Source organism: Eurosta solidaginis, chromosome 3, assembly GCF_040869045.1.
Source record: "Eurosta solidaginis isolate ZX-2024a chromosome 3, ASM4086904v1, whole genome shotgun sequence".
NCBI classification, from domain to species: Eukaryota; Metazoa; Arthropoda; class Insecta; order Diptera; family Tephritidae; genus Eurosta; species Eurosta solidaginis.
The window spans coordinates 105,107,016-105,130,826 of NC_090321.1; the positions used below are offsets into that span (position 1 = coordinate 105,107,016).

The 23,811-nt window shown below is 40.5% G+C and overlaps 1 protein-coding gene and 1 long non-coding RNA gene across 4 annotated transcripts in view; one reads left to right on the plus strand and one right to left on the minus strand.

Moving 5' to 3' along the window:
- The first annotated feature begins 1,069 nt into the window (after window positions 1–1,069).
- LOC137246570 (uncharacterized) overlaps window positions 1,070–23,811 on the plus strand; it is a 44,874-nt gene continuing 22,132 nt past the window's right edge. The window contains exons 1-4 of one of the 3 annotated variants that reach the window (XM_067777653.1): window positions 1,070–1,124; window positions 1,187–1,717; window positions 9,796–9,907; window positions 10,067–10,458. In XM_067777653.1, coding sequence (XP_067633754.1) covers window positions 1,686–1,717; window positions 9,796–9,907; window positions 10,067–10,321 — 399 coding nt within the window. In that variant the 5' untranslated portion in view covers window positions 1,070–1,124; window positions 1,187–1,685 and the 3' untranslated portion in view covers window positions 10,322–10,458. Of the gene's footprint in view, window positions 1,125–1,186; window positions 1,718–8,672; window positions 8,857–9,795; window positions 9,908–10,066; window positions 10,459–23,811 lie in introns of those variants that run through there. The other 2 variants (XM_067777652.1, XR_010951563.1) reach the window with 2 other exon arrangements.
- Window positions 16,072–17,787, minus strand: LOC137246571 (uncharacterized). The gene is made up of 5 exons (XR_010951564.1): window positions 17,308–17,787; window positions 17,017–17,243; window positions 16,725–16,956; window positions 16,326–16,668; window positions 16,072–16,272 (listed from the first exon to the last, which is right to left on the minus strand). It is a non-coding gene; the product is annotated as an uncharacterized lncRNA (long non-coding RNA).

Here is a 23,811-nt window from a genome sequence, read left to right on the forward strand (position 1 = left end):
TTGGTACATAAACTTGAAAGAACACCTCTTACACAAGAGGCATATAAGAGAGAGCTTGAAGCCATATATAACATTGCTGCAAACAAAGGATATAAAAAAGCACTAGTAGATAAGCCCAGAAGGACGCATGGAAACCACAAAGGAATAATGAAAATAATAACACCTGGACGACTATGACATATACTGGAAAAGCAACATATAAATTGGCAAACTTCTTCAAAAAATACAACATTAACACAGAGTTCAAATCATCGAACAATCTAGGGCGAAAACTAAGAACTAAAACTAACTCAGAGGATCCGTTTAGCAGCCACAGCGTATACAAGCTTACCTGCGGATAAAATATAAACGAACAGATAAAGACAATTTCTGACACAATATTCGAGCTTTTAAAACTTGTTTACAAGAAACAAAGTAATCACAAAGGTACAACAGACAAATACACAACAACAAATATACACAAAACAATTAACGCATCAAAAGAACAAACCCACAAAGGAGGTTAAACGACTAAAATTACGTACTTTTACCTGCCTCAGTCAGCCACACAAATCGATCAGTAAAAACCACCCTCGGTTCTGAATGAACACACGGAACATACACATAACTAAATATATACAAGCATCAATTTTGACAGTACCTGCTCATCCACCTACGAACTATAAATACAGGATAAACGACAACAGATCAGAACGAAAATCGACACTGATGATGGCACAACGCCGAAACCGGTTTGCCTCGAAACCAAATTTGACAAGGGATGACGGAAAGTTGTTCCAATATACATCATTTATCCACCCTGTCAGAAAATCAACAAAACAAAATAAGATGATCACGTTAGATGCCCAGAAGTCAATACGAAGATGACAGTATTTAAGCGCCCAGCGAAAATTGATATTGGTGAATCTTGATAGATTCACGGAGGCGGGGATGTTTCCGTAGCTGAGCTTGTGTTTATTTGTTATGAAAAGTTCCTTATTTGTGAATTAGCTAGTCGTGTGCCTATTTGTTAAGTTTTAAGTTTATCGATTATTAGGCCTACTTCATCGCCCATATCTAAATAAAAAAGAATTAATTAAAAGAAATACGAAATTTGGTGGTGAAATGCGTGGTCGTACAAAAGCGTGAGTTTGTCTTTATTTGTAATAACATTGTAATATTTCTTATATGTACGTTTTACTTATAGGAAATAAAGCCCAGCCCTAACAATTTATGTGGCTTTTATTTGGAGGTACCCGCCACCATATTCGATTACAGGCAATCTGAAAACTCCAGCGCAAAGTAGAAGTTACTTTCGTCTATGCGAAATCCAAATGCGCGCCGTTAAAGTCTTTAACCGTACCGCGCTTAGAACTAAAAGCGGCGGTTTTGGGAACACAACTTATGCAATGAGTGAGGGAAGAGCCCAACGTAGCCATCGACAAGTGCATCCTCTGGCTCTGGAATGATTCAAAGACCGTCGTAAATTAGATACGAAGCAGATACAAGCCATTCGTTCAACACAGAACAGCAGAAATTTTAGCCGCCACTAAAGTATCCGATTGGCAGTGGATACTTACAACCGAAAACGTCGCCGATGAAGCTATACCCATCAACAACAAAGTTGCGTTTGCCCCAACCAGCCAGGAAATACGTGAATTTCTGAAGAAGTTATTGCCACTGATCTTAAAGACTACCATGAAGAAATGCGACCGCAATACGCTTTAAACAACGTAAGGTATGACTTTACAAACTTTAATCGTTTCTCGTCTCTTAACAGGATAAAAGAACGTGTATTACGGGAGTTCCTGTCGTGAAGACTTACCTCCGGTGTAAAAACACAGATCAATGTCCGTTGATCTTCGGCCCAACAAGTTGGTACCAAATCGGTGAGCTGGGGTGTTCAAGTCAACCAGCCTTGGTTTGGCCGAGGAGGAATATCCATCCTCCTCTTCCATTTTCGGGTAATGGCACCCGGTTGCACGGCAACTCCACCGCGAGTTCCGTGCTTGCCTCAGAGTCCCTCTTTCATTGATTTTGATATCTCGATATCTGATTAACAAGTTAACCAGATTGAGATATTGTGTTTTTGTCGCAATTTAGGAATGTGACCAATCTTTTCTGTCCTGCAGTGTTACAACAATGTATAAATACATTGTTAACGACGGAGCTTGGTTTTGCTTAGATATTGCTTAAAGGGCCGCACTACGTTGACAAACAAAGTGAGCTTGGCATCCAATTATGCTCCGTCTTAAAACACCATCACAATTTAAATCAAGGGATGTGACCAACCTTTTCCGCACACAGACCTGTGAGTGCCGAGTGCCCGCCTCAACAATGCCCCTCGACATCGCTTGAGGCCACACTACCTTGACAAACATTGTGTGTCATATTGTCTACTATTGGCTTCCATTTTTGCTACTAATTTCGCTCCAATTTCCACTCAATTACGCAACAATTATGCACCGCTTTGCCTCCAAATAAACTCCTACCACAATTAAGGGATGTGTCCAACCTTTTCCGCTCACAGACCTGTAAGTACCGAGTACCTGCCCCAGCAACATCCTTGCACTGCAGTCCGCCACACTGCAGTGATTTGACAACTTTAAATCTACCACATATAGGATGTGGTCTTCCACACAGCGAACGCCTCCTATTCGCTTACGCAGTCTAAAGCAGCCTCAAACATCTCAAACGACGAGATGAGCACCGGCCCACTCGTACAATTATCGATTGTTTTTCGGCTGACGATAGACATGCGTTCCTTCACCATCTTTCGTCAACTTATTTGCAGCATTTTGTCACAAATTAAGGGATGTGACCAACCTATCATCTGCCCCTCAGGGTCAGTTTCTCAATGAAATTGGGACTGCCGTGGCACGCATGAGACCGAATTCCCTTGGGTTTGCACGCCCCAAGGGAAAACAAGTCTACTCAGAGCGTGTGTCATAAGTGAACTCTATTTGAAACCACAGCCACCGCGATGCTCCCACAAGGGGGCCATCCCAGGACAGGAGGTGAGACCTGAGTACAAAGCATCGTTTGATGCAGTGCACCAGATCACACTGGCTTCTCCTGCTCCCGCGGTAGCAGTTTTTATAAAGACCTTGCCTAGGTTCCCACAGGGTGATACACCGCGTCCACCCTGCTACCTTTCGAGTAAAACACCTTACTCATGGATTGGGTACCCATGGTATTATGGTCGCCTTTTACGACCGGTATACCTACCGTGGGCATATTCTAACCCCTAACCCACAGGGGGTCTTAACAGGATGGTACGAACTACAGCCTGGGTAATCTTGTTTACTAAAATATGCCGACGCCAAGTTGAAATCTTAAGTAGTTGCTATGGATTGTCAGCCAGAGATTTGGAAGCAGCAAAACGCCTTCTATATCGTTTCGTCAAAACTGAGTCCTTCAAGGCCGAAATACAACCAATAACCACAGGGCAAATTATATAACGCCAAAGTCCTTTGCTACAACTATCGCCATATCTTGATGAAGAAGGAATTATGCGTGTACGTGGGCGCATAGATGCTGCTAGGTGTTTGCCAATGGACGTGATACCCCGTAATAATGCCACCTACACATACATTTACGAAACTAATATTGCATCACCACCATACGTCACTTACATTGGGTTCCATGGCTACGAAGCCTTCTTGGCAGCTTTATAGCCAGCTGTCCAGTGTGCCGCTTTCGCAAGGCCGTACCAGTTCCACCACTCATGTGACCACTCCCCGTTGACAGGTTCACACCATACGTGAGACCGTTCACATACACGGGCCTCAACTATTTGGGTCCTGTCGAGGGAACATACGTTGAATTACTTTTGTATTGAGGCCGAGAATTTCATCAACTCTCGTCCCCTTACGCATTTGCAAATTGACACGAAACAGGAACAGCCGTTGACGCCAAACAATTTCTTATTGGGATCGGCTAATACTGCACAAATTTCATCAACTCTCGTCCCCTTACGCATTTGCAAATTGACACGAAACAGGAACAGCCGTTGACGCCAAACAATTTCTTATTGGGATCGGCTAATACTGCACAAATGCCAGGCTCATCCGAAGTCATAACTTATATATTCGTTATCCGCCAACAACGGCGCATTGCTTGATATATTCGTTATCACGAAGCGCTGGATAGCGCAGTACCTCCCTACGTTTACACGTCGAGAAAAGTGGTGCCAACGAAAGCAGCCAGTAAAAAAGGGGGATCTATTATTCATATGCGATCCCAATGTTCCGCGAAGAGAATGGTATCGGGGTGTAGTGGAGAAAATTTACCCTGGCCGAGGTGGTGAATTCGTCAAGTTGACGTGCGGACTGTTCAAGAAGTGAATCGGAGAGCTGTGTCTAAACTGGCCGTTCTGGATGTAGTTGTTGGTGAATCAGATTAATTCACGGGGAAGGGAAAGTCGCAGAACGCCCATTTACCCTACACCGCATAAAGCTTATTTACACTACTATGTCTATTTTAACCCCATGGACTTAGATGCTATCAAGATATCGTCGCTGTAAGTATGACAACACTGCAAGTCTCGAAATATGGAATCCATTAATCTTTGAAACGATTGTGCAGCGTTACATACGCCAAATGTCATTACGTTGAATTCGAAGAGGCCGAAGGGTGTTATTACCGTTGTTTTCGGTCGGTCTTCAGGTGCAATTTCCATCTTTTTTTCCGCCGAGATATAGTGGGCTGGCCCATTCGCTCTTTGACGGAATGCAAATACCGTGTTTTAACATACTTTCGAATTCTTTTTTCGGTGCTGCTAATTTTTCTCCAGCGATAATAGCACATGTCCTTTCCCATCTCTCTCGCCTTTTCATCTTTTGTTGTTTTTACCGCCGTCGTGAGCGCTTGTGCAAAGGATTTTTGTGCTTCGTTGTATGCTACTGCCCCGTCAGCTGTTGGGGCCCCACTTTGGTAGTCACTGACATAATACTATTTTGCCCCTCATAAATTTTGTTTGCTCGTAAGGTGAGGCTGTCAGGATCGTTAGTGGCGCCAAAATTTGACGGCCGTGGCATTTGTTCCAGAAAAATTGTACGTAGAATGTTCTCGGTCACCATACCAGCTGCTAAACTTTTTAACAGCAGTAAATAGTGTGATGGCTTCCCATCAGTGAACTCAGTGCTATATAGCAGACGTCGAAATTTGCTTTCGCTGCTTTCTTCGAATATATCAAGCAGTCGTGTCTTCAAAGCCTGGAGTTTACCATCAGCTGGTGGATCCCTAATAATGTCGGCCACAAATGGCGGGTTAGTATTTTCCAAGTGCACCAAAAAATACCGGTACTGCAATATGTCGCTGCGAATTTGTGCTATTTCGAGTGCGGGCTCGACTTGTTTAAACCATATTGCACAATTGTCTTTCCAGAATGGGGGTAATTTCACTGCACGAGTGGCTGAGATAATACCAGCGGGGCTTCGCTTGAAGATACAGTTTCCGGGTTTTCGGTGCTCGAGTTTTGTGTTTGCGTACTCATTTTGAATTTGGGGTCACCAATGCAATGTACTTGATCATACCGATACTACCGTAGTCACGTTAGATAATATGTTTATGGATCAAACGTAACATTTAATATATAATACTCTTAAAACTAATAATAATGAAATTTGGACGTTTCTGTGCAAACGCTCTTCTTCTACTAATTCTTCCGCGTCGTTCGTTGAGTTTAAGTATGTGTCATTAGCCTAAAACGGGTTGCCGTCATGCAGAAAATTGAGCATGTTGCCACAAGTGTTCATGCAAAATCTGGAAGAAAAGTACATACACGGGCTGAAGTCCAAATTAGGCGTGTCATTTTATGCTAGATATGTGGATGACGTAATATGCGTTTTAACTACTAATAACGAAGAGCTTGTACTGGAGTACCTCAACAAGCAGCACGGAAATATAAAATTTACAATGGAAACCGAAAAAGACGGAGGAATCAACTATCTAGACCTCACGATAAATATTGATAAAGTTGCCAAAAGATTTAAGTACGACATATATAGAACGCCAACGGCCACCGACGCAATAATACATAATACATCAAATCACTCCCAACAGCATAAAAATGCAGCATTACAGCATTTGGTACATAGACTTGAAAGAACACCTCTTAAACAAGAGGAATGTAAGAGACAGCTTGAAGTCAAATATACCATTGCTGCAAACAACGGATATAAAAAAAGCTCTAGTAGATAAGCTCAGAAGGACGCATGGGGAACCAAAAAGAAATAATGAAAATAATAAAACCTGGACGACTATGACATATACTGGAAAAGCAACATATAAATTGGCAAACTTCTTCAAAAAATACAACATGAACACGGCGTTCAAATCATCGAACAATCTAGGGCGAAAACTAAGAACTAATACTAACTCAGAGGATCCGTTTAGCAGCCACAGCGTATACAAGCTTACCTGCGAATACCAACATAGTTACATGGGGCAAACAGGACGGCAAATAAGAACAAGGTTCAGAGAACACATTAGAGATTACAACAAAGAAACACGGGCCCCACATATTTTACCAGAGGCTAACTTCGCGAATCACATGGTGGAGAATGAATTTTCCCCAGCAAACATCAATAAAACAGGGTTCTTCACATACAAGCAAAAGCCCGACGTCTCAACATACTCGAAAACATGAAAACCTACAAACTAAAAACATTCGACGGCAAAAAAATAAACGAACAGATAAAGACAATTTCTTACACAATATTCGAGCCTTTAAAACTTGTTTACAAGAAACAAAGTAATCACGCAGGTACAACAGACAAACACACAACAACAAATAAACACAAAACAATTAACGCATCAAAACAACAAACCCACAAAGAAGGTTAAACGACTAAAATGACGTACTTTTACCTGCCTCAGTCAGCCACACAAATCGATCAGTAAAAACCACCCTTGGTTCTGAATGAACATGGAACATACACATAACTAAATATATACACGCATAAATTTTGACAGTGCCTGCTCATGTACCTACGAACTATAAATACAGGACAAACGACAACAGATCAGAACGAAAATCGACACTAATGATGGCACAACGCCGAAACCGGTTTGTCTCGAAATCAAGTTTAACAAGGGATGACGGAAAATCGTTCCAATGTACATCATTTATCCACCCTGTCCGAAAATCAACAAAACAAAATAAGATGGCCAGGTTAGATGCGCAGAAGTCAATACGAAGATGACAGTATTTAAGCGCCCAGCCTGCGTCCTAGCGAAAGTTGATATTGGTGAATCTTGATAGATTCACGGAGGCGGGGATGTTGCCGTAGCTTAGCTTGTGTTTCGTTGTTATAAAAAGTTCCTAAAGCGTGGTACGCAGATCACAAGAAAGTAAAAATTCCATATAAAAAACGCTCAAGAAATGCTCAAGAAAATTCCTTGTGGTAAATTTTCTTGAAGTAGTACGCAGTTTACAAGAAATTTAGTACGACACTTTACTACTATTTTTCCATTAACTTTACATACGGCAACACCGGTTTCCGCAAGAAATATGTCAAGTGCCATATATTTCTTGAAGAAAAAAAGGTAAACAACTGGAAAATTAGGTAAGCAAATGGTTTTTTAATTTTTCTGCAATAAATAATTATTATTTTATTTCAGAAATGGAAATAAATATTGCTGCAGCACCAAAACGCAAAAAGCGCGTATTAAATTTCACGGCGGAGGAGAAACGGGCTCTGATAAGAGAAGTGAAAGAGTCCGGAGATATTTGCAATTGAATTTGGCGATTTTCATGTGGTTGTTGTTGTGTTAGTACCCCCAAAAAAAGTTGTGCATCACCGTGGCGGTAGCAAAAATACTATGGATCCCACCCCCGGTTTCGGAGGTACCCGCGAGTCTTTTTTCGGTTTTTCGTTAATATCTTTTGAACGAGTTGAAATTTTTATTTTCCGCCTTCGTATTATTAATACTGATGCCAAGACGCATCGTAGCGTATTAGCAGTCAACCCCTCAACTAGACTATTACCGATATTTGCAAACAAAATTCAAAATTTTCATGTGGTTGTTATTTTGATGATTTTGTATTACCCACAAGAAAAACTGTGGGTAAAAGTGTGTTGCGCGGATATAGTTTTGGTCTCCAAACCGGTGTTGGACCCACCCAGGGTAATTTTTTATAAGAGTGGCCGAAGGCCGCCAATACAGAAAGGTGTTCTGCGCAAGAAAACTATGGATCCCACCCTCGGTTTCGGAGTGCTCCCGGGCCATTTTTCGGTTTTTTGGAAATAACTTTTGACAGAAATAAAATTTTGAGTTTCCGCTCTCGGAGTCGTGGTCCTGGGATCAAAACTCGTCTTTTGACACCTCTCCCGATATTTTTGGTCGGGTTTTTGCAGTTGTGAGCTAAAGTAAACAATTACCATATTTGTGTATTTTAATTGGTAATTATTTACTTTAGCTCAAAACTGTTAAACCACGTCCAAAAATATATGGAGGAGTGTCCAAAGATGCGTTTTGTCTTTTATAAATAGGTATTTGCAAGCAAAGTTGGACATTTTCTGTAATTTCCATTTGGTTCGTGTACGCACAAGTATTACGTGTTCCGAAAACTGCAAGTGTGTTATTGGTACGGAAGTCAAAACGTATCTTTAAATACCTCTCGCGACATTTTTGGACATGTTTTAACAATTGTGAGCAAATGCAAAGTATCACATTTAATTGTATGTGTTATTTACATTAGTGATTGAAAGCAAAGACGCGTGGACCAGCCTTCGGGAAAGCTATCGCTACCACGTCAGAGCATCCAAGCGGCAAAAGAGTGGCAGTAGCGGCGGCGCTGCATTAGATGCGGCTATATTGGGAGTTTGCCGGGGAAATGGCATTCTTGCCAAACGTTTCACAAAAACGAAGGTAATTTTGCAATCCACTTTTAACTAACTTCCCGATGACCTTCTCCCCCTCCCCACATTTTGTTTGTGTTGGGGATTGACCTCATATAACTCCTTACTGAATTTCAATGTTCTAGCATGAATATATTCAGAGTTATGTAGTACTAAATATTCATTTTGCATGGGAGGTCCCACGCCCCTTTTATATATCGATATTATTTTTAGCCTATGACCATCCTTGGAAGGTTTCTAGTGGGTTGTGCAAATTTGGTTGTGATCGGTCGATACGTTTAGGACGCAAGTCGATCTTTACCTACATACATACATACATAATTTGATTTTTATATATATAGATAGATGTGTAAGTTAGAAGTACCTCATAAGTTTCTTCGAAATTTCAGAATTTTTTTTGTCGAGAGTGTTGAGTATTTTTTCCATATGTTTTGATTGAAAAATCACTTTTTGTGTATAAGTTGTATGGAAGAAAACAAGGATGCACAACGAAATAAACAAATATTTTTTTTTCGACAACGAAGTCAAAAAAAAATTTTTTAAATTCGTTATGTTGGCATCAGAAACAAAATCAAAAACTTAGAATTTTTTAGTAATTTTTTGAGCGTTTTTTGTATGGAAAAACATACTCAAACTCTAAAAATCAATTTTTTTTACTTTGATATCAACGAAATGAAACTTTTGAATATCGAATAAAAAACGAAATATTTTTATTTTTTTTTAAGAAAATAACCAACACTGTCTTCAAAAAAAGTTCTGAAAATTCGGGGAAACTTCTGAGAAACTTCTAACTTGGACATTACAAAACTGCATATTCGAAAAATTTTTTGAAATTCGGATAAAAAAATTCAAGTTTTGATAAAAAACGTTTTTGAAGTTTGATCCATTGTCATGAATTCTGTGTGTATACTTCAAAAAATGTTAACATTGTACATGTACTCCCTTGCAGGACATTTACATCTTCATCGAATTTCAGTGAGGAATCAAGCCAATATCCCTTAGATCCCTCAGAGGACTTGAACAGCACGCAAATTAGTGACAAGGATTCCCAATACGACTATGTGAGTATGGGTGCAGATGGTAATATCGACAGCAGTATTGCGCAGTTGCACCAGCATCACATTCTGCGTTGATGTCTGGCAATATGCGCAACAGCATGACGTTCTATAAATAATAAATAAATAAAATATATAAATAGACCTAGCATTTTGTATTTACAGAATCCAAAGCTTTCGAAACCGTATACGTTATCTCAAAGTCCAGATGAGAAGTGGGGGCGCTTCAATAGAATTTTAAAAAAGCAAGAGGAGTTTTTGGAGGATCGTAAGAAATCCCCATACGCCCAGGCATTATCGACCTTTGACTGGCTGCTAAATAAGCTACCACGTTCTGTCGGAGATGACATGTGTCTTCACATAAACAGTATCCTTCTACAGAAAATCGTGGAACACAAATCCAGCCAGACCACAGAATAAATTGGTCTGTACGTCAGTGCACCACCTGTGATCACATATCTTCCTCATGAAAAATTGTTATAAATTATATTTAAGGAAGCAGGCTAGACCGCGCCGTCGAAATTATGATTCCTTATGTTGGTACGAACAAAAAATTGGTCTACAACATACACTCATTCCCAAGTTAATAGGTACATAATTGATCGGTCAACTACACCTTTCAGAATATGTTAATTTGATTTCGGAATAGGTAATTGGAATTCAGAATGTGTGAATTGGATTTCAGAAATCGTCAAGTGGATTTCAGAAAATACCTTTCGAACCATTTTACATTTAAATGAATTTATGAAATGCCTTGAACTTACAAATTATTTTCCAACTTTGCGTAATAAATTGTTTGATTCTGAAATCCAATTGATGCCTTCCGAAATTGAATTGTCTATTTTTGAAATCCACTTCACACATTCTGAATTTCAATTGCCTATTCTGAAATCCAATTACCTATTCTGAAATTCAGTTGACGTTTTCTGAATTCAAAATGGAAAAGATTTAGATTCGCGAATGATTCCTTCTAAGTTTTTAATTTTTTTTATAACAACATTAATTTTTTGGTTCGTACGAACATGAGGAACTATAATTTCGACGGCACGGTATAAATTGCCAAATCGCCTCAGCCTAATACAGGCCCTTATTGAAAGTATACATTTAATGAATTTAATAAGCTCTTACTTACTTACTTACTTAATTGGCGCTTAACCGTCTAAACGGTTATGGCCGTCCAACAAGGCGCGCCAGTCGCTCCTCCGCTCCGCCAACCGGCGCCAATTGGTCACACCAAGGGAGTTTAAATCGTTTTCCACCTGGTCCTTCCAACGGAGTAGGGGCCGCCCTCTACCTCTGCTTCCATAGGCGGGTTCCGATAGAAACACTTTCTTGGCCGGATCATCATCTTTCATTCGCATAACATGGCCTAGCCAGCGCAGCCGCTGCGTTCTAATTCGCTGGACTATGTTGATGTCTGCGTATAGCTCGTACAGCTCATCATTAAATCTTCTTCGGTACTCGCCATCGCCAATGCGTAGAGGTCCATAAATCTTTCGAAGAACTTTTCTCTCGAACACTCCCAAAGCCGCTTCATCTGCTGTTGTCATGGTCCATGCTTCTGCCCCATATAGCAGGACGGGTACGATAAGTGACTTGTAGAGTATGATTTTCTTTCGCCGAGAGAGGACTTTACTTTTCAATTGCCTACCTAGTCCAAAGTAACATTTATTGGCAAGATTGATTCTTCGCTGGATTTCAGTGCTGATGTTGTTGCTAGTGTTGATGCTGGTTCCCAAATAAACGAAGTCTTTTACTATTTCGAAATTATGGCTGCCAACAGTAGCGTGGTTGCCAAGGCGCATATGCGCTGACTCTTTGCTCGATGACAGCAGGTAATTCGTTTTGTCCTCATTCACCATCAAACCCATCTTTACCGCTTCTTTTTCCAGCTTGGAGTAAGCAGAACTAACAGCGCGGGTGTTTAGGCCGATGATATCAATGTCATCAGCATATGCCAGTAATTGCACGCTTTTATAGTATATTGTTCCAGTGCGGTTAAGTTCTGCAGCTAGTATAATTTTCTCCAGCATCAAATTAAAGAAATCCACGATAGGGGGTTACCCTGTCTGAAACCTCGTTTAGTTTCGAACGGCTCGGAGAGGTCCTTCCCAATTCTGACTGAGCTGATGGTGTTGCTCAACGTCATTTTGCACAGCCGTATAAGTTTTGCGGGGAAACCAAATTCAGACATAGCGGCATATAGGCAGCTCCTTTTCGTGCTGTCGAAGGCGGCTTTAAAGTCGACGAAGAGGTGATGTGTGTCGATTCTCTTTTCACGGGTTTTTTCCAAGATTTGGCGCATTGTGAAAATCTGGTCGATGGTAGATTTACCAGGTCTGAAGCCGCACTGATAAGGTCCAATCAGCCGGTTCACGGTGGGCTTCAATCTTTCGCACAATACACTTGAAAGGACCTTATATGCGATATTAAGAAGGCTGATTCCACGATAGTTGGTGCATTTTGCAGTATCCCCCTTCTTGTGGACTGGGCAAAGAACACTTAGATTCCAACCGTCGGGCATGCTTTCGTCCGCCCATATTTTGCTAAGAAGCTGCTGCATGCGCCTTACCAACTCCTCGCCGCCGAACTTGAATAGCTCCGCAGGCAATCCATCAGCGCCCACGGCCTTGTTGTTTTTCAATCTGGTTATTGCTATTCTAACTTCGTCATAATCGGGCGGCGGGACATATATTCCATCATCATCGATTGCGGGATCGGATTCATCATCTCTGCGCGGTGAATTGCTGCCTCCATTTAGGAGAGCAGAGAAGTGTTCCCTCCATAATCTAAGCACTCTCTGGACATCAGTTACAGGTTCGCCGTTTTCATTCCTACAGGAGTTTGCCCCGGTCTTAAAACCTTCCGCCTGTCGCCGTATTTTTTGGTAGAATTTTCGGGCGTTATTCCTGGTGGCTAGCAGCTCAAGCTCCTCGCACTCACGTCTTTCTGCTTCTGCTTTTTTCTTCCTGAAAAGGCGTCTCGCTTCCCTTTTCAACTCACGATAGCGTTCACACACTCATCTTGTCGCGCTCGCTTTTAACGTAGCCCTGTAGGCAGCGTCTTTTCTTTCGGTTGCAACGCGGCATTCTTCATCATACCAGTTGTTTTTTCGTGGCCGCCGGTAACCAATTTTTTCCTCGGCGGCAGTATGAAGTGCTTTGGAGATATGCTCCCACTGCTCCTGTATTCCTTCAGGATGAGTTGTGCCCTCAGAGAGCAGGTGTGAGAGTCGAGTTGCGAAATCATTGGCAGTCTGTTGTGATTGAAGCTTTTCGACGTCTAGCTTTCCTTGTGTTTTTTGTTCCTTGTTTTTAGCCGCGTTGAGGCGGGTGCGTATTTTGGCTGCAACGAGATAATGGTCCGAATCGATGTTAGGTCCTCGGATCGTTCGCACATCTAAAACACTGGAGGCATGCCGTCCGTCTATCACAACGTGATCGATCTGATTGCGAGTATTTCGATCAGGAGACAGCCATGTAGCTTGATGTATCTTTTTATGCATGAACCTCGTGCTTGATATGACCATGTTTCGAGCACCGGCAAAGTCAATCAGCCTCAGTCCGTTAGGAGAAGTAAGTTTCATTGTGTAGGCTGAACTTTCCGACTGTAGGGCCAAAAACACCTTCTTTGCCCACCCTGGCGTTAAAGTCGCCAAGCACGACTTTTATATCATGACGGGGGCAGCTCTCGTATGTGCGTTCTAATTGTTCATAAAAAATGTCTTTCACCTCATCGTCTTTCTCCTCTGTCGGCGCATGGGCGCAGATGAATGATATATTAAAAAATTTTGCTTTTATTCGAATAGCGGCGAGACGCTCGTCCACAGGCGTGAACGCCAGCACTTGGCGACAAAGTCTCTCTCCCACCACGAATCCGACGCCGAAACTGCGCTTATTCGCATGGCCACTCCAATATATGTCACAATTTTTGATCTTCTTTCTTCCTTGCTTCGTCCAACGCATTTCTTGGATGGCGGTGATGTCAGATTTTGCTTTGACGAGGACATCAACCAGCCGGGCATCTGCACCAAATAAGCTCTTAAAGCGTCCAAATATTGAAGTCTATTAGCAAACTCTTTTGTTCATATTACCCAATATATTATTAGATAAAAAGAAATGTTATTTTATGTTTGTTATAAATTATACCCCTTATCCATAAAAAATTAAAATAGGTTTATTAAGCTCTTATAATTGGAAATTTGTATGGAAATGTCATTTTAAAAATCTTTATAAACCCTCATGATTTTTTATGTATAAGGGGTATATTTATTTAATCCCATTATTCATATAAAATATTGAAGGTTTATAAAGCATTTTAAAATGACATTTCCATACAAATTTCCAATTATAAGAGCTTAATAAAACTATTTTTTTTTTATGGATAAGAGGGGAAGTTTATAGGCGCTTATTGAAAGCATGCCTTTATTATTATTTATTGCATTGTATTATTAATGAGCTCTCCAAGAGTAAATATTGAAGTCTGTTGGTGAAATTTATGATATATAGTGTGCGACATAAATAAAGCACCGAAATTCCTTTCAGAACATCTACATAGCTCAACAAGAGTCAAATTATAAGTTCTGGGATGTTAAGTCTCTTTTATTAAGGAAAAACATATACTCAATATAATATATAAAGGTTTAGTATATCGACGGCTGAGTGGAAGATCACCTTGTTTCAAAACATTTTAAAAAAAATGCCCTTTCTCAGAAATTGTTTCAAGAACGCCTTAACTTAGAATTTTTTCCTAAAACGCCCTATTTTATAACTTAGTTCCAAAACGCCGTATCTTAGAATGAGTTTACAAAAGGTCATATTTGAACGAAAACTAAATACACTTGCAGCTGAGATAGGGCGTTTCTGAAACTCATTCTGAGATAGGACGTTCTTGAACCAAGTTTTGAAATAAGGCATTTTTGAAACAAGTTCTAATTTAAGGCGCTCGTGAAACAATTTCTGAGAAAGGGAATTTTCGAAAAATGTTTTGAAATACGGTGATGTTCCACTCAGCCGTCGATGTGGTCTTCACAAATAAAAGCATATCCATAGTCAGAATTAAGTGGGTACTTAAAGTTAGTTGTAGCTTTTTGACAAAACTTCCAATGGGATATCTGTCAAAAAAGTTGCAACTAATTTAGAGTATACGCCCCATTGAATTAAGAACTTGCATTTAAGATTTTACTTAACCAAAAGCAACAGAGACTTCGGTGCTTTAGTTTTGGCGCACACTGTACATATCGTCACTTGATTGCCAGAAGCGTGAGTGTGCCATTTTTTAAACTTTGATCTAATCAGGTCATTAGATGAACCATTAAACATTCTATATTGTATCAAAATCTCGATTAAAATGCATCACAGGAAGGCTGTATAATTTGCATAACAAAAAGGCACTCTAATTTGCAAAATATAGCTAAATCTATAATAGAAGCCACCTAAACCAAAGTTGCAAAAGTTACAAAGAATTAATCAAACTTTGAAAAACGGACATCAAAATTTGCATCTTTTTTGGCAGAGAGTCTAGCAAATTTTTGAGTACGCAGTTTTGTAGCCCAATCAATTTCAGAATAATGGTGTAAATGCTAGAACGACTAAAAAGTTTATCTGAATTTTCAGAATTTTTTTGTAGAGGCTGTTGAGAAATTTCTTCCATACAACGCATGCGAAAAATTTTCTTTTGTGTGGAAGAAAATGTTGAACAGCCTCTACTAAAAAGTTCTGAAAATTCAGATAAACTTTTTAGTCGTTCTAGTATTTACATTATTATTTTGAAATTGATTGGGCTACAAAACTGCGTACTCAAAAATTTGCTAGACTCTCTGCCAAAAAAGATGCAAATTTTGATGTCCGTTTTTCAAAGTTTGATTAATTCTTTGTAACTTTTGCAACTTTGGTTTAGGTGGCTTCTATTATAGATTTCGGAGCCACTGTTTGTATGTATATTTATTTTTAGTTTTTAATGTTTCTTTGTATATACATACATTGTCTGAAAGTGAAATTTATAGACTGAATAAAAGCCTTCAATTCCAATTCTATATTTAATTTTGCGATTTTATATTTTTTGTATGACTTTGTGTCCATTAAAGGAAAGTACAGCGTCCAAAACCATTTTAGAAAATACATCTTTTTGTTGATGAATAAGTTTGGAGGACATTGCTGTGGCAGCGCCTTTTTCCAATAAAGCACGTTGTTATTCCTTTGATTGGCGCCTCTACATGTACAGCCATGTCATATTTTGGCCATGCGTAATTGTAATGCTTTACGTATAGCTTTAATGATGATATGTGCATGCACGCCTTCCTCAACATATGGCTTAACTTGTTTTAAGATTTTACCTGCTTAAAGTACTACTGAAGTGGTGCCATCGCTGACCTGATAAGAGAAACATTTTTATTCTAGACATTCTAATATAACAAAAAACTTACCTCAGCATCTTGAGATTTGGCGATGTCGACTAGAGTTTTACGGCTGGATGCACAATATGCAATAGTTTCATACTGCTTGCCCCATCATTTGAAATTGTGGCCTTACCACTGGAATCAACAATATGCTTGTCCATACTGCGTGGACCCAATGTAGTGCGTATAGCGTCCACAATTGATTGCGAAGCATTGATGTTGGATATGAGTTGAGGTTTACCTTCAGAGCTATCGGTACCCAAACATTTTTTACACAAAAACTCATACGTACCCAATACAAGTTCAGGACATTCATATTTATCTACACGCTGTCCGGTGTGGCCCAAATGTTGGAAATGTTCAGTTGGCACTGTTGAGAAAAAATATGGATCAATGAACACAAGCAAAATTTACAGATTTTTTTACCATCTGTTGTTACTTTACACACAAGACTTTGGAAACGACGACCAGCATTTACAAATAGTATATATCAGCCTTGCAAAGATTACATCTAATTGCACCCAATTCACCAAAATTTATAATGGGTGGCTCATATTCACCCTCAACCGTGCGTGCCATTGGTGAGACGGTAAGTGTAATGGACAAAGCTGTTATTTTTAATAAATCAGCTGTTGCAGGTATGCAATACAAAGACGACCTGCAAAGAAGAAAGATCAATGTAATTGCCAAACAAAACATTAATTTCGATTATCGATACCTAACGTAACGTAGCGAGGAGTTACCCTAATTTTCTACCACATATTTTGTGGTCACCAATGGTGGTAATAAATCCTGTTCATTAGTAATAAAAGCACCACCAGCGCTATTTTGATTTTCAATGATAACGCTTATCGGATTTGGCATCTGTTCGGGATCTAAACGGCGTTGGGCTTGATCATACTGTTGCGGCTGTTGATATTTACCAGTAACAGTTGCAGGTGGTTGCTAAAGAAAATAACACAAAAATAATCATCAGCAAATTTGTAAATTATTAGTTGTATTAGCATACATTATAACCAGAACGTCCGAACGTGTCTGGGTATTGGGGGTTGACCCGGCTTGGGTGGTTGACTGAGCATTGGCGTCTGTCCAGGTTGTATTGGTGGCATCATTTGACCCATGTAACCACGTGGTGCACCTGGTTGTTGTAGAGGATAACCTGGATTTTGAGGTTGTGGTGGATAGCCCGGATTTTGTGGCATTGGCAGATAGCCATCCTGGGGAGGTTGTTGCTGCTGTTATCGTGGCATTGCATAACCCGGATGCTGTTGTGGTATATACCTTGGCATAACTGGATGTGGTGTCATTGCCCCACCTGGTCCAGTAGATGCGGGCGGCATACCTGGAGGACCTTGTTGCTCATGGCCACCAAATGACTGGCGCATAGGGTGTTGAGGTGGCATTTGACCGGATTTTGACTGCATTAGACCAGGCTGTCGTGGCATTGGACCCAGTTGCGGTGGCATTTGCTGTTCATCTGTTTGCTGGTATGGAGATTTTACACTGTCGGCAATTGATGTTGGTGGTGTAGCTGACCAATTTGAGGACCACTCTAGAAAAATAACAACATTTATTAGACAGAAAATTATCAAAAATATATGTTTGCGAATACTTTCCCTAATAAGGAGGTGACATTCTTTATATTTCTTTTGTTTATGTGCTGTTCTTCTTGCTTGTTTCACTATTCACCGTAGATTTTTAAACGTCAAAATTACTTCCATACTACTATTTTTCACGCAAAAAAAAAGGCAAAAATTTTCTTGAGCAATTACTTGTGATCTGCGTACCAAGCTTAATTTGTGAAGTACCCTGCAAAAATTGTTGGATTACGTGTTCCATTTTCTTCATGTTGGAGTACTCTAACAATACTCCTTTGCAATGCGTTTGCGGACCATCATCAACCGATCATTGCTCGTTTTTTAACGACAGTGATTTCGACACGATGACGATCGAACAGAGTTGCCAAAAGTAAAATATTGCATGCAAATAACTAATAATAAAATTTACTTTGGCAACTCTGATAAAATGCAACATCGCATTGGTTTTATGTATACATATCATATTAGTTTCTTTATTCACGTATGCGTATGTGTGTTATATTAGTTTCTTTATTCACGCAAATGCTAAATAACATAAGAATATTGGTAGTATAAAATATAAAAGTTGTATTGCCCCTCTTCGTTTACTTTCATTTTAAATTAAATTCACTTCGATAATTCTTTCCGACACAATTCCTCTTTAGTACTTTGGCATATGATCCTCTGTGGGTGCTCCATGGAGTACTACAAGGAAAGTACTTTGGAAAGTACTCTCACGTATGTACTCTATGGAATACTCACAAACAAAGCGAGAGTGGGATCACCTGGAGCACATTTTTTGTATGAATACAGATTAGATTTGGAGCAGTCCTATACTCCCAAAGGAGTATTCCTTACAATATTTATAGAGTACTCGCGTTTATGAAGGGTAGCTACCCTACAAGATAGACACTCGTTACCTAATCGATTACTTAATCGTCACCGATAACTTGGTCACCAATTATCGTCTTAATCACTTTTACCAAAGGGGATAAATATAATAAGAGCCGTCACTCGTTATTTTTTAGGCATTTACTCGATGTAAACTATGAGGTAGTCGCTACTTTTTTTTTGGGCGAGATGTTTATAAATGTCTTCTATACATTTTCATGGGGTATTTGTGTTTATTTTTCCGACTGTATTTAATAAATTATTTAATGCTCTTTCCAAAAAACACGTTTGCATAAAATGACAACCCCGCATGGATAAAGGGAAAGCAATTCAAAAATGTCGCTTATAAAACAAAAGTAGCGACCACCTCACAGTTTACATCGAGTAAATGGCTAAAAAATAACGAGTGACGGCTCTTATTATATTTATCCTCTTTGCTTTTACATTGATGTCGTGAAAAAAGTAACGCACGCGCTCTCTCAAAATAGTGTACGTGTGACTCGCTTTCACGCTCTTACCTATTGTGTTTTGGACATTCCTTCTCGCTCGATGTTATTTAAATTTTGAAGTTACTTTATTAGGTATGTTTTCGTTATCGCTAACCAAAACATATGCAACAACAACAACACGGGTAACTGGCTTGCCGGTTACCCGTACCGGTTACCTTCTGTCAATTCGCTTTTTCCATGAATGAAACAAGTACAATTTGTTTAAATAATATTTAATTAACAAATAATTCATATTTATAATGGGTTTTACAATTCAAGTTATTTCCTTATGACCCAAATAAACTTAACATATAAATAAATAAATAAAATACTGATATGTACCAGCTACATAAATACTTTAACGTCCATTAATAGTCGTTCCCATTTTGCAACCTTGTTTCGAAGCTCAGGGTGATGCTGCCCAATTTTTCCTGTGCTGGTGTTGTTCAAATCAGTTTATAGAGCCATATGAGTTTTGTAGGGAAAATACCGGAATATAGGCAGCCCCAATTCGTGCTTTCAAAGTCGCTTCACAGGTGATGTTAAGCATTTGGCCTTGACCCTTTCCCATAATATGCTTGGTAGGGCCATATATGTGGTAATAAAAAGGCGGAGGGACAGTTGTCGCAGTTTTCCTGTTAATTGAGCAAATGTGTGTTCTTCTTACAGCCACAGCTGAAATATTTGGAATATTGCTATGCGCACATCGTCAAAATTAAATTACCTAGAATGAACAGGAAACTAATATCAGTAAGGATAGATTAAAAGTTTTTAATATAACCGGAAAAGTGCTCTATAAATAGGACTCCACTATTAGCTCTTTTCTGAGAGGCCAAAGGCTCAAGGGACTCAATGAGATTTCAGATAAGCAGATTCAGGCCCTTGTAAAGTAACTTCAAGTGAACCTCCACCATGCCAAGGTATCTTCCGATGGCAGGGGTACCCGAAGATACTTCGCTGTTGCATTTATAGACAGCATAAAATTTAAACAAGGGTTAATTGATGTTAGAAGTAAATTAGGCTCGCTAAAAAAATAAAAACAAATAAATGAAGATGACTGTTTAATCCATTATGTGAAGTTCTTGAATGGATGTGCAAATTGAACGGGCAAAGTACTGCTAAAATTGCTTTCCCCGAGTAACCCGGGAACGAATTGATATAACTGCGCCTGCCCTTCTTTAGCAGCAGTGCCGTGCACCAGTTCTGTGTTGGACAGGAAAATAAGCGTTTGGTTGTCTCCAAGTTGATCATATGATACAGAATATACTCGGTTGTTACATCTATATTTCCCCGATTTTCTGGGCTCAGCAAGGGTATTCTACGGAAGGTGCATTTGTTGCACCCTGCTGTCTGGCCGCTCACCCAACAACACCAGGTACGACGGAACTTGTCTTGGGACACCCTAAGTGCACTCACGATTCTCATGGATCCAGCGGGTTGTGGTGCATAGAGTACACCCGCGATAGGTATGCCTGTCGTAAGAGGCGACTAAAATACCAAATTGGTTCAAGGAGCTGTGTAGCGCAACCCTTTCAATGGGTTGCCAGCGCAATATATAGCTTCTCCAACCCAATTGTCAACCTCACCTACCCGTGGCGAATCCTGTGTCTTTAACAGCTGAGGCTCTGGCGACCCCATGTTCTTTATGGATCTACATTTGAAGGCGCTTAGTTAGCTGACATCGGTTACTTAACCGATTGATTCTAAAGTAAAAACCAAAACCAAATATATGTTGGGTTGAACTGGCCGGTTCATGAGGATCTCACATAGACTGAATGAGTCCGTAGAGTTACCAGAAGTTTGTTTTAACGACCAAGCTGAAAACCCTATCAACAACCAGGACATATGGTATAAAATAACTCCGTCCTTTTGACAAATACTAGAAGCTTCCTAGTACTTAAGCCACTTGCTGCTTCTAGAACTGACAGCTGTATCACTCCTAATAGCTGGAGTCTTAGCCTAGCAAACGCAGGGCACGAGCACAGAACTGACAGCTGTATCACTCCTAATAGCTGGAGTCTTAGCCTAGCAAACGCAGGGCACGAGCACAAAACGTGACGCCAGAATACCCGTCATGAGTTCTACAGTCTATAGTTTAATGATAATGAAAATATAAGAATCAGTGTTTATGAGTAACATATTTAAATTAATCTCTTACAGCAACCTGATCGGTGGCTACATCGCCATGTAGGTAGTGTGGTGTTCCACCTTGTATAAACGTAGGTATGTGCTCAACCGTGCAAATTGGCATTACTTACTTACTTAATTGGCGCTTAACCGTCTAAACAGTTATGGCCGTGCAACAAGGGGCGCCAGTCGCTCCTTCGCTCCGCAAACCGGCGCCAATTGGTCACACCAAGGGAGTTTAAATCGTTTTCAACCTGGTCCTTCTAATAGAGTGGGGACCGCCCTCTACCTCTGCTTCCATAGGCGGGTTCCCATAGAAACACTTTCTTGGCCGGAACATCATCTTTCATTCGCATAACATGGCCTAGCCAGCCCAGCCGCTGCGTTTTAATTCGCTGGACTATGTTGATGTCTGCGTATAGCTCGTACAGCTCATCATTAAATCTTCTTCGGTACTCGCCATCGCCAACGCGTAGGGGTCCATAAATCTTTCGAAGAACTTTTCTCTCGAATACTCCCAAAGCCGCTTCATCTGCTGTTGTCATGGTCCATGCTTCTGCCCCATATAGCAGGACGGGTACGATAAGTGACTTGTAGAGTATTATTTTCGTTCGCCGAGAGAGGACTTTACTTTTCAATTGCCTACCTATTCCAAAGTTGCATTTATTGGCAAGATTGATTCTTCGCTGGATTTCAGTGCTGATGAGTGTTGATGCTGGTTCCCAAATAAACGAAGTCTTTTACTATTTCTAAATTATGGCTGCCAACAGTAGCGTGGTTGCCAAGGCGCATATGTGCTGACTCTTTGCTCGATGACAGTAGGTACTTCGTTTTGTCCTCATTCATCATCAAACCCATCTTTACCGCTTCTTTTTCCAGTTTGGAGTAAGCAGAACTAACAGCGCGGGTGTTTAGGCCGATGATATCAATGTCATCAGCATATGCCAGTAGTTGCACGCTTTTATAGTATATTGTTCCAGTGCGGTTAAGTTCTGCAGCTAGTATGATTTTCTCCACCATCAAATTAAAGAAATCGCACAATAGGGGTCACAATGTCTGAAACCTTGTTTAGTTTGGAACGGCTCGGAGAGGTCCTTCCCAATTCTGACTGAGCTGATGGTGTTGCTCAACGTCATTTTACACAGCCGTATAAGTTTTGCGGGGAAAACAAATTCAGACATAGCGGCATATAGGCAGCTCCTTTTCGTGCTGTCGAAGGCGGATTTAAAGTCGACGAAGAGGTGTTGTGTGTCGATTCTTTTTTCACGGGGTTTTTCCAAGATTTGGCGCATTGTGAAAATCTGGTCGATGGTAGATTTATCAGGTCTGAAGCCGCACTGATAAGGTCCAATCAACGGTGGGCTTCAATCGTTGGCACAATACACTTGAAAGGACCTTATATGCGATATTAAGAAGGCTGATTTCACGATAGTTGGTGCATTTTGCAGTATCCCCCTTCTTGTGGACTGGGCAAAGAACACTTAGATTCCAACCGTCGGGCATGCACTCTTCCGCCCATATTTTGCTAAGAAGCTGCTGCATGCGCCTTACCAACTCCTCGCCGCCGTACTTGAATAGCTCCGCAGGCAATCCATCAGCGCCCACGGCCTTGTTGTTTTTCAATCCGGTTATTGCTATTCTAACTTCGTCATAATCGGGCGGGGGACATATATTCTATCATCATCGATTGCGGGATCGTGTTCTTCATCTCTGCGCAGTGAATTGCTGCCTCCATTTAGGAGAACAGAGAAGTGTTCCCTCCATAATCTAAGCACTCTCTGGACATCAGTTACAAGGTCGCCGTTTTCGTTCCTACAGGAGTTTGCCCCGATCTTAAAACCTTCCGTCTGTCGCCGTACTTTTTGGTAAATTTTTCGGGCGTTATTCCTGGAGGATAGCAGCTCAAGCTCCTCGCACTCATGCCTTTCTGCTTCTGCTTTTTTCTTCCTGAAAAGGCGTCTCCTTTCCTTTTTCAACTCACGATAGCGTTCAAACACTCCTCTTGTCGCGCTCGCTTTTAACGTAGCCCTGTAGGCAGCGTCTTTTCTTTCAGTTGCAACGCGGCATTCTTCATCGTACCAGTTGTTTTTTGGTGGTCGCCGGTAACCAATTTTTTCCTCGGCGGCAGTACGAAGTGCTTTGGAAATATGCTCCCACTGCTCCTGTATTCCATCAGGATGAATTGTGCTCTCAGAGAGCAGGTGTGAGAGTCGAGTTGCGAAATCATTGGCAGTCTGTTGTGATTGACGCTTTTCGACGTCTAGCTTTCCCTGTGTTTTTTGTTCCTTGGTTTTAGCCGCGTTGATGCCGGTGCGTATTTTGGCTGCAACGAGATAATGGTCCGAGTCGATGTTAGGTCCTCGGATCGTGCGCACATCTAAAACACTGGAGGCATGCCGTCCGTCTATCACAACGTGATCGGTCTGATTG